At 40.4% G+C, this 11808-nt stretch overlaps 1 protein-coding gene and 1 long non-coding RNA gene across 3 annotated transcripts; both read left to right on the top strand.

The window, feature by feature from the left end:
• The first annotated feature begins 1934 nt into the window (after positions 1-1934).
• Positions 1935-3973, top strand: LOC120110479 (uncharacterized). The gene is made up of 2 exons (XR_005511497.3): positions 1935-2233; positions 2677-3973. It is a non-coding gene; the product is annotated as an uncharacterized LOC120110479 (long non-coding RNA).
• Positions 3974-4804: 831 nt separating this feature from the next.
• LOC103696921 (cytochrome P450 CYP72A616-like) lies at positions 4805-8928 on the top strand. 2 transcript variants are annotated; one of them, XM_039125566.3, is made up of 5 exons: positions 4805-5323; positions 6627-6850; positions 7018-7262; positions 7652-8039; positions 8279-8928. In XM_039125566.3, the coding sequence occupies exons 1-5, from the start codon at positions 5032-5034 to the stop codon at positions 8702-8704; spliced, it is 1575 nt and encodes a 524-aa protein (XP_038981494.3). In that variant the 5' UTR covers positions 4805-5031; the 3' UTR covers positions 8705-8928. The 2 variants fall into 2 exon arrangements, with proteins under 2 accessions (XP_038981494.3, XP_038981495.3); XM_039125567.3 differs by having other exon boundaries at positions 5009-6144.
• The last annotated feature ends 2880 nt before the right edge of the window (positions 8929-11808 follow it).

The following is an 11808-nucleotide window of genomic DNA, read 5'->3' as shown; positions in this document are numbered from 1 at the left end:
ATTCCTGCAATCCTAATGAGATTAGGAGTTTTGAATCAAAATTGGATTCCTACTTGGAGTAGGATTCCTAGAGTCCTAATCGGATTAGGACTTCGGATTCAAATAGAGTCCTAATTGAATTAGGACTAAAATTATATATGTTCTAATTTGGATTAGGATTTCTTAAGTCACAATTAATTATTAATCTAATGAATCAATAAGACTCCTAATTGGATTAGGATTGAAGAGTTCAATTGAGTCAAAATTGATTTAAGTTCTAATTGGATTAGGACTTACCTAGATTGGATCCAAATTGGTTCACCCTTGGGCTAAGCCTAATTGGATTAGGGCTTGACCACATTAGGGCATTCCAATCCCTACCTAATATGGATTAGGGTTTACCATGACGAGGGGGATAAGCCCCTCCCCTTTCCACGTGGAGAAGGGAGAAGAGACGGCGCCCCCTCTTAGGAAAGACATCAAGAACTCCTAAATGTTAGGAGCTCCACATGTCTATAAAAAGGGACTTGTGAGCGGCACCTAGGGTATAGAAGAAGTCCTCTTCCTCCTTGCCGTACGCCTCCCTCTCCTCTCCTCTTGGTTCAGCCGCAAGCAAGGAAGATAAAAGCCAAAGGTGTTGGCGGCATCCTCTTCCTCCCTTCTTCCTTCCAACGCAGGGAAAAGAAAGAAGGCTGCGTGGGGATTCTTCTTCTTCCTCTTCTTCATCCTTCTTCTTCCTCCTCTCAAGCACAATCAAGGGTTGATTGAAAGAGAGAAAATCAGCCATCAAAAGAAGTCTTTGCAAGGGAGCTAGCACCCCGGGAAGACAAGAGAGCTTTGATCGGATCACTGCTTCGTGTGGATACCCGTAGAGGCCGGACACTTGAACGGCTTCAAGCAAACCTTCATCCTAGACCACGAACTTCAGTTTGCGGTGATCATCTACCCGCACAAGGTGAAGATCTGATCTTCTAATGTTATTTAAAAATTTTTAATCCTTATCTATCTACGAACGATTTTTAAACAACGTTCACGCGATGAACGGTCGATCCCGCTTATGCCGATTCCGCTGCCATCTGAATTTTTTGAAATATCAGCGGCATGGGCGGGTTCCCAACACAGGGAGAATCGCATGGAAATGAACTCATCATGTGCCTGGGCAGTACTCTTGGTCGAATGCCTTTCTATATTTGCCTCATAGCCTCCTCTTTTGCCGTCTAGTCCATAAAGAAGTGGTGCAGCATTCTCCATTCACTAGCCATCCTTTCTTCTCTGGTGCCTTTCTCTCCATTCGTTTTTTTGGTAAATCGGAGCTGGCGACTCCTTATTGTGTAACCTATTTTTAAGAGCCAACCATGTGAAGATGTCCGCTTTTTCTTTTTTTCTTTTTTTTTGTTTTTGGTACACCGATGTCTCACACAATACGTATATGAGTACAACCAATAAAATTAAAAAAAATAGCGAAAAGATTAAAAAACATCCGTTTGTGTCACCCAAAAAGATCTACTAGAGTGATGCGCCGCGAAGAAGGGCATCCAGTCAGCTGTACTGTTCGATTTCCGATAAACATAGGTGGCTCGAAAGAAGCCATAACCCCCAGCGATCATACGGATGTCGTGAAGTAAAGACTGTCCGTTCGTCACAGTGCACCGATCTTAAATCTTCTCGATCATAGTAACCGATTCTTCTTTAAGATAAATTCTCGCATAAAAGATGTCTTTCCACACCGCACCAGCTCAGCTGCGAGGAGATCAAAATTTGACCATTTTATATAGGTTTATTCCCACCAAGAAGAACAGCCATATGAAGGGAAATAGATAGAGAGATTCGAGCTTTTTGAGTAGAATAATTGAGGAGAGAGAGAGAGAGGGCCACGTGACGGGCAGGAGCTACCAATCATGACTTGCCCGAATTATTTATGTCTCCAATCTCTGCCCCACACGAATCTCAAAGCAAAGAAGGAAACAAAAAAGTTATTTATGCCTCGTGTGCTCGGCACGTGAAACGGAAAAAGCCGACTCCTCGGAGTCCGGCTTCTTCCCGGACTCCAACGAGCACAAGGAGTCGAGGGCTCGCCGCTAGATTCATCTTATAAGAGAAACCCCTCTCTCCCCTCTAGCCATCCTGCCCAAATCCTCCGATCAATCGTCGGCGAATCCATGCGATCTCCTTTGATGTTTCCGTCAAGCGAACTAGCGAACCACCGCCCATTCTCGTCGGAAAAGTGGGCCGAGAAGACTTTGTCGGAGACGTGGTATGGCCTTTAAATCCTCTTCCCTCTCCTCCATGGATTCTATGGTCGCGCTTGTCGGCCAGTTTTGAGCCAGTAGATGGCCGGATCTTTTTGAACAGGGTGTCCCCTATTTTTTTTCCCTCCTTCTTCTCATGCGACCATCCACCACCATTGGAGGCCGTGGTCGCTGTTGCCGCTGTTGCCGGAGGTGGCCAACATGGGGGGTGGCTGACCGTGGCGCTCTCTCTCTCTTATGTTTCTTTCTCTTTATCATTTTTTCTCTCTCTAGATATTTTATGAGAGCCCAATTATCTAGATAAACCTAGGTTGCCCAGGTGGACCCCACGAGGGGTCTTGGGCTGGCATTGTACGAACAAAAGTTCAAGCAGGGAATGTTAAAATTTAATATCATCCTTTTCATAATTTTATACCATTAATTATTGTTATTGTGGTCACTTTAATAGCAAAGCCTAACTAGGCGGGACAATTCTCAAGACAGAAAGGTGTTGCGCATGCCACTTTGCTCTCGAGTTTATAGATTGAAAAGATGATCGGTGTACCTGTTGTTTGAGTCTGTCACAGGTAGAAAAAAAAGTTCTGTACATAATTACCTATATGAATAATATGTACTTTATAATATGTGTTGCTAATTTTGAGATTTGCATCATTTTAGCGTATAATTATTGATTAATTTTTGATACAATTATATATATATATATATATATATATTATATCAATTATCGGTGATTATGGTTGCTTGGAATATAGTTTTGATTGTTTGAAATATGTGCAGGTTATTTTAGAATTTGGGTAGAAAATATAATATGGAGTCATATTTTCTCTGGATGAAATTAAATGATTTGAATATGAACAAAAGAATTTAAATTAGACATGTTATGGATTGTTGGTCGCGGGCCAAACCGTGACATATTGGTTTGTCACTGCGGACCGAAACACAGATAATTTTGGTTTGCCACTACTAGCCGAAGTGCGGATATTTTGGTTTGTCATTGTGGGCCGAAATGCAGACCTGTGGCATATTGGTTTGATATTGCGGGCCGAAGCGTAGATATTTTTGGTTTGCCATTGCGGGTCAAAATGCAAATATTTTGATTTGTCACCGCAAGCCGAACTGTGGAATTATGGATTGCTAGTCATGAACTGAAGCTTAACCATGAATAGTCCAAGTCAGAAAAATAATGGTAGATTTGAAATCTAGATAAAAAACAGTGCTATCTTGAGCACCAAGGTGGTAGCACAGATGGAACGAGGCTTTGTTTTTACCAGCGTGGTCCAGGTTCGAAATGCGCGGGCGTCGATTAAATGTGGGGACCGGATGTCTTCCGTCTGGACGCGCTCGATGGGAGCACTTCTGATCCACTGGTACTGAGATGGTGCTGGGGTGACGTACTCACTTGTGGGCAACCACGAGTTAGGAAGGGTATGAGTATATTGTCTATCCACATCGGACATTTTCTGGTGAAGGGAGGCCCAATGGGGGCTGCTATGCGGGTGAGGTTAATTCTCCTCCCTCCCCCTCCTAAGTTAAAAAAAAAAAAGAAAAAAAAAAAGAGGAGGGGTGGGGTGTTTGTCCTATCGCCCGGTACCGGACTAAGAGCTAAATGAGTCCTAGGGGTTCAAGAACTTTCGCTCAAAAAATGAATACAAATTGAGAAATTTTTTCCATGAATCAGAACTGATAGTCACAATGTATTGACGGCCCACCCACAAGACAACAACAACAACAGCAAGAAAAATAAATATATAAAGGACAGAAAGAGATGGCACAAGGTCATGGCTGTTAAAAGTTGGTCTATGAGGTAGAGAAACAACGACAATAACAGCAAAAAAATAAATAAAGGACAGAAAGAGATAGCACAAGGTCATGCCTGTTAAAAGTTGGTTTATGAGGTAGAGTGTGGTTTATAGCCTCATTACTGCAGTCAGTAAGGCAGCATTCTCCATTTACCACGCAAAGGTCTTCGTTTTTTCCGGGTGACAGGGTGATCTTTCTAGGCTGTCTAAACCACCAAAGGCATAACTTTTTTTTTTTTTTTTTTTGATGTTAATGAAGGAAGTGAAGCGCTTCCGCCTAATTTATTAAATATCGAGCAGCAAGATCTGTTATTTTTCCCAAGAAAATCATTATAATAATAATAAAAATACTTGCCCTTTTTTCTAAGAACCCGGTGGACACCCATTTAATGCAAATGAAAAATTCTTTCTTTCTCAGCGACTCTTGTAAATTACTCCATCTTAGCTATTTTGTCAAAAGAACATTTCATGAAAAAGGAAGGAACTTTTCATTGTATACGTGATATCTATTATATATATCTAAAATAAATATTTAGCTTGTGAAATATGAATATTAACGACTCCAATTATAATATAGATTATTATTAATGTTTGTTTTTAATATATAAAATATATCCGTATCCTTTTAGGATGAATGTGGATATATTTGATATTTGATTTGTATCAATTTTTAGAATGAATATAGATTTTTTTTTTCTTTTAAAGATATCGGCTTCTGGAAGAACAAGGTGAGATTGCTTGTGGATATTAATTGTCTTCCCTCCTTTAAAATGTTGGCTTCTAGAAGAACGAGGTTAGATTGCTTGTGTCTCTGCACCATGCCTGCCTGCCTCCCCATGGATCGTCCAGCCAGCCTCGTCCTTTTATTAACTTTTTTGGGCGAGATAGAGCTTTTCCTTTCCCCTCTCTCTCTCTCTCTCTCTCTCTCTAATGTAGCTCCTCTCTCGGTCGTCTTCTATAAGAAGCGAAGAGGTGTCCATTCTGTGAGATGCGAAGCAAACTAGATGGGGTTGGGATCCATGGAGACGGTGGGGAGCATGAGTTTGGGAGCGGTGGGTCTGCTGCTATTGGTGGCATGGGCCGTGAGGGCCGTGGAGTGGGTATGGTGGAGGCCTCGGCGGCTTGAGCGCGCTCTCCGAGCCCAGGGGATCAAGGGCACCCACTACCGGTTCCTCCACGGAGACCTCAAGGACATGGCCCGCCTCTCCAACGAGGCCCAGTCCAAGCCTATGGCTCTCTCTCACTGCATTGCCCCTCGCGTCCTTCCATTCCTCCACCAAGTCATCAACGACCACGGTAAACCTCTCTCCTATTTTCGATTCTTTGTGGAATCCGATGCTATCGATTATTCCTTTAGATCAACGTCTAATGTCCGGCCAGTAGATCTAGTGTTGGCAGATGGTTGACCTGCCATGGTAGAGATGGGAGTAGTTTCTTACTTGTTGAGGTTGGTGTTCTCATGATTTTCGTACCTATATTTGGGAGTTGGGACTCTGTGGGTAACATTGGTTGGAGGGCCATGTTTGTGCAGCTCTTCAGCTCAGCATAATCAGCATCCACGCATGGATGTCTCATTCACGCCCTGCCAACTTACCATTTCACTCATAACATTTTTATAACCATGCGTACGTCCACAGGATTCCCTTGTAGCTTTTCATTTAAGATCTCGGCTTCTAGAAGAAGGAGGTAAGCCTGGCTAGCCTCCTGTCCTTTTATTAACTGGGCGAGAGAGCGCTTTTCCCCTCCACTCTTATGTAGCTCCTCTCGGTTGTCTTCTATAAGAAGCGAGCGAGGTGTCCGTTCTGTGAGAGGCAAAACAAAGTAGATGGGGTTGGGATCCGTGGGGATGGTAGGGAGCATGAGTTGGGGAGCGGTGGGTCTATTGCTATTGGTGGTATCGGCCGTGAGGGCTTTAGAGTGGGTGTGGTGGAGGCCTCGGCGGCTCGAGCGCGTCCTCCGAGCCCAGGGTATCAAGGGCACCCACTACCGGTTCCTCCACGGAGACCTCAAGGACACGGCCCGGCTCTCCAACGAGGCCCGGTCCAAGCCTTTGCCTCTCTCTCACTGCATTGCCCCTCGCGTCCTCCCATTCCTCCACCAAATCATCAACGATCACGGTAAACCTTCTCCTGTTTTCGATTCTTTGTGGTATCTGAAGCTATTGATTATTCCTTTAGATCTTCTCTAATGTCTGGCCGGTAGATCTAGTATTGGTAGATGCCTTACCTGCCAAGGTAGCTTTTGTTAAGAACAAATTGGGTCAATAGCTAATTACCAGAAAAGGAAGCTTGTGGATTTATCAATAACAGCTTCGGATTTTTGACGAGTATATGTGCGAACCAATCTAAACAATATAAGGTCACAAGATATCATGATTCTAATTTTGCAGTTTGAGGTTTGCCTCTTCTCTCTATTTAGTTATTCATCCCTGTGTTTTTAAAAGGGAATTTATGTATTCTCATGTTCGTCTAATGCTTGCATAGTCTTGCTAGCTTCATGATCCACAACAATCACAACAAACAACTGCTAATAATAATGCATATGATTTCTCTTTTTCTTTTTTTTGCTGAAGGATAATGCATATGATTTGTCAATGCAGGTAACATAGTTCTCTCTTGGTTTGGGCCTTATCCTCGAGTGATCCTTAAGGATCCAGAACTGGTAAGGGAGGTCTTTTCAAAAAACAAGTTTGCTCTCTTCGAGAAGCCAACCCTACACCCACTGGGGCATTTACTGGTTAGAGGAATTATAAATTATGATGGTGAAAAATGGGCCAAACACAGAAGGATTATAAACCCTGCTTTTCATCTGGAGAAATTGAAGGTAGGTTTATAGTCACGAATTACATGAAGGGAATCCCTTAGAATCTACTAAGGAGTAGCATATCACATCATACTCAATAGCAAGAATTCATAAATAAATAATACACTGCTATTTCATACTTAAAATGGGTGACTGATGGTAGTCTGCTTCCCTTTGTTGCTTTGCAGTGCATGTTACCAACTTTTTCTAGTTGTTGTGATGAACTGATCAAAAGATGGGACATGCATATTGGCTTGCAAGGATCTGGTGAATTGGATGTTTGGCCTGAATTCCAAGGTCTTACCGGAGATGTCATCTCTCGCGCAGCATTTGGTAGCAGCTTTAAAGAAGGCCAACGGATATTTCAACTCCTAGAAGAGCAAGCTGAGCTTCTTATGAAAGTTATTCAAAATGTATACATCCCTGGTTTCAGGTGCTCTTCTCTCTTTTCACTACTTCCAATAAATTAATCTAATAAAAAAATAAGAAAGAAGGTTTCGTTAGTTAGCAAACAGTCTTCAATATTCTGATTGGAAAAGATATAGCTTTGTTTATTCTTCTCCTATTAGGAAGAGATTGTCAATGTTCTCAGAATTGTTCCCTCGATTTTGAAAGAGATGAAAAGCTGAGTGAGTTCCCCTTCCTCCTCAATCAGAAAAATGTTATTAGCAACACGTAACATGTTCCTGTTTTCCTTTTCCTCAACAGCAGCCTTCTCCAATTCTAAATGATTGCTATTATAATAGAATTCTGAATTTTATAAAGGCAAGCGACACCAGAAGTTAGGGCGATATGAACTGAAAATTTGACCTTTTTGCATAGGTTTTTTCCCACCAAGACGAACAACCGGATGAAGGAAATTCACAGAGAGATTCGGGCTCTTTTGAGTCGAATGATCGAGCAGAGAGAGAGTGCCATGAGAAAGGCAGGAGCTGCCAATGATGACTTACTAGGCTTGCTGATAGAATCAAATTTTAGATACTCCCAAGAACAAGGAGGCTCCAAGAACACTGGGATGACCAAGGATGACGTGATCGAGGAATGCAAGTTGTTCTACTTTGCTGGGCACGAGACAACAACGGTTCTCCTAACTTGGACCGTAGTTGTCCTAGGCATGCATCCTAGCTGGCAGGCTCGTGCGAGAGAAGAGGTTCTACAAATCTTTGGAAAGAATAAGCCAGACTTTGATAGCTTGAGTCAATTAAAGATCGTGAGTAGATTTACCCTCTCTCTGATAGACAACTGCATGCCGCATTTCTTATCTATGATTTTTTCTAGTGGCTTCTAACTTTTATCACTCTCAGGTTTTGGCCAGATCTCAACACACAAGCACCATGAATCAGTGACCTCTAACATGTTTTCCTTTGATGCTATTAATCGCAATAGTAAATGATATAATTATAATGCAGAATATTGGAGATCCCTGAATCTTTCAAATTTATGCTGCAGGTGACCATGATTTTGTATGAGGTTCTTAGATTATATCCACCACCGACTTTTCTCTTACGGAAAACCTACAAGGAAGTGAAATTGGGAGATTTCTCCTTCCCCCCAGGAGTGCAACTCTTGCTGCCTCTGCTCTTCTTGCACCATGATCCAGAATTTTGGGGTGAAGATGCTGGTGAATTCAATCCAGAGCGGTTTGCCTCAGGAGTTTCGAAGGCATCAAAGGTCCAAGGGGCCTTCTTTCCATTTGGTGCGGGTCCTCGAATCTGCGTTGGCCAGAATTTTGCCATGATGGAAGTTAAGTTGGCTCTGGCCGCAATGCTTCAGCATTTTTCATTTGAGACTTCCTCATCGTATGCTCATGCTCCTTACAATGTGATAACTCTTCATCCTCAATATGGTGCTCAGATCGTCTTACACAGGCTCTAAAATCATCTTCGATGCTACGGAGACTTATTAATATCATCATAGTAATCTTTGCAATTAAAAGTTCATCTGTGGGATGTATAATCCACTCATACTGTTTGTTTTGAGCGAGATCCGTTCCTAGTGCTGATACTTGCTCTGTTCGGTACTAGTATTATACTCCTTTCATGAGGTGTGTTTTCCATAATATTATTAAACTATGCATTTTAGCATGGATTATTGAGAAAGAGAAGGTTGCTGAGTCTCATATCCTGCATGAAGTTGAAATATTGATGGATTGCTAGTTTGCTCCATTCATGTCGCAGTTCAATTTTATACATTTTAATCATAAATCCATTGTCATCAAACTAAGTATCTTATGCAAGTAATCAAACAGCTAGAGTGTAAGATCCAGTAAACTGAGCCCGATCCACTTGACTGGCCCAGTTCTTTTGGCCCAAATAAAAATAAAATAAAATAAAATAAAATGCACAAGCTGCGCACGTGCGAAGAAGGAAGAGATTCCTGATGGGAGTCTTCTTTCTCTCCGAGGAGGTCGGACGGAATTCGACTCTAAATCGGATTCCGGTCACAACTAGGCTATTTAGAGGCTCTCTTGATTCCTCTCTCACCCCTCATTAGAGATTTAACTTGATTTGAGCTTACCGCTATTTTTCTCTTTGTTTTTCCTCTTTGAATGCTGATCGTTGTTCGTGCCACACCATGTCTAATCGCCGCCAAAAACCGAGTAAGGAATCCGGCTATCTTCGATTTACCTTTCTCCTTTTCCTTCTAGATCTTTTGGAGCCTCAATGCCAGCCGGTGATTGCCAGATTTTGGCCGTAAAGCGGTATAGCTTTGTTTCTCCTGCTTTTGTGAAAACCAGCCTTCTTCTTCTATTTTCAAGCTATTTTCGTTGTTGGCGCCGGTTGCCAGGGTCTACCCCTGATCCCCTATAGTAGCTCATGGCCATGGCCAAAGTTCCAGCCACTGGAATCCCTCTGTTTCATGGTTTAAGGGGTCGAACCCCTATTTTTTATGGGTTTGGGCTCTCCCGGACACTTGTTGGTCGGCCGTGGGTCCCCTCATCCTAGGGATTACCACAACCACTCTTTCTCCCTCCTTTTCTTTTCCTCGGCTAAAAAGACACTATTCTCTCTTTCTCTCTCTCTTTCCTATCCTTTCTCTCTCCTATTTCTCTCTCTGCTGAATTTCTCTCTAGAAATGTTAGATCTAGTATGGTATCTCTCTCCATGATTTTGAATCAATCTTGGTGAAGGAGCATGTTCCATGGTTGTCGGGCGGCATGCCAGCCCTCCACCTTGTCTCTTCTCGGACACTGTTAGAATTGGTCACCCCTGATCTCTATTAAACCACCTATATAGTAGTCTGAGAATAATTAGACAAATTCCTCTTTGAACGAACCGACCGGCATGTCCAACACTTCCAACCCTATGAGGGTATCAAGACTTAGAATTTTTATTCTTAAATTAATCATGATTAAATTTTAATAAAATAATAGTGCAATTTCGGACATTAAGTTCCGAAGGATGATTTTAGAATTAGTCGGATTGTTTACTCGTTGTTCGTGCAAGATAAGTAATGATTTGTCTTTTCTAGATTTTTTTATTTATATAATATTATTTTTACATCAAATAAATTGTTAATTTATTTATATGTGATTTATGAATTTTATAAGATATTGTTTTGAATAAAATATAGATATATAAATTAGAGTATTATTTTTTGGACTATTGTTAAATTGTTTACTGATTTTACATTGTATATGCATGGATTATAATATATATGTTATTTTATAAAAAAAACTTTGATATATATCAATTTTGAACTCCCAGTTTGATTATGTTATGGAACTTGCTAATTGGGGGCTATACATTGACACTTCGATTATTATTGAACTCATCGATTTTATTTCTGGCCCCGCTATAGGGTATAAATATAAAATTCTAGCCCACTCCGTAGGGTATAAGTGCAGTATTCTGGCCCATTTCATAGGAGATAAGTACGATTTTATTTCTGGCCTAGCTATAGGGTGTAAGTGTAGCGATAGTTAAAGGCTGTTGAGTTGAATGTGATTTATTTCGAATTGAATTTTTGATTATGTATACGAATATTTGAAAATATAATTTTTAATGAATTTGTGTTTTGAAATTGAGTTGATTATATCTTTATACTGATTCATTGTAATTTGTATTTATATTTTATGATATTACATGAATTATCTAGTTAAGGTATTCATTACTTACTGAGCTATAGCTCATTATACGATTTCTTACTGCTTTTCCAGATCCGAAGAACTAGCTTAACTCAAAAATTTATCATGGGAGAGTAATTAGAGATAAAATTTTGACATCTTTATTTAGACTAGATTTAAATTTAGAGTTGCAAGATTTTGGAATGTTATTGATTTGGTAAGACTTCTAATTTTATTATTTAAATTAGAATTTAAGTATTAATTATTTAAATTTATTCTGCTGCTTGTTTATGATATCGCGATGAGATGTCTTGCATGCTTGCGGAAATAGTTTTCTATGAGTATGCGGCGGTTGCCGTGATCTTTGGCTCGCCATCTCGGGTTGGGAGTGTGATATAGAGTATTCTGACTAATCTAACCATTAACCCATAGAAAAAACAGATAGGTCATCATTTGTAAGAACAGTAGAATATCGCATGGTATGAATATAACAACATTTATCAGTCAGTTTTCATAGCAAAAAAGTGTCCCTGTGATTATACAAGTAATTAGTTTTTTAGTTAGTTCAGTTTTGTTACAGTTTCTCATGACTGTACAAATAATTGGATAATACAAAAAGTAAATTCCATCAATTCCTTTCCTATGATAACTTCTCGTGAAATACAAAGTACAAAATATACTTCACCAGTAATTTTTAACATAAACTTTTTTTTCTGCATCAAAAGTTATCTCATATATATATATATATATATATATATATATATATATGTCTGTCAATCAAATAATTAGGCCCCTTCTAGAATCATCCTCTTGAGGGGAAAACACAACCAGCAAAAGGGAACTCACAGCACAAAAAATGAATTCCATCAATTTTTTTCCTAGGATAACTTCTCATGTACATACTAGTCCATCA

The sequence above is a fragment of the Phoenix dactylifera genome, chromosome 1 (assembly GCF_051530095.1).
Source record: "Phoenix dactylifera cultivar Ajwa chromosome 1, Ajwa_hap1_PhDact_Kaust_v1.1, whole genome shotgun sequence".
Taxonomy (NCBI): Eukaryota; Viridiplantae; Streptophyta; class Magnoliopsida; order Arecales; family Arecaceae; genus Phoenix; species Phoenix dactylifera.
The sequence above is the reverse complement of the archived record's forward strand: the minus strand, read 5'-3'. Positions and strand labels throughout refer to the sequence as shown.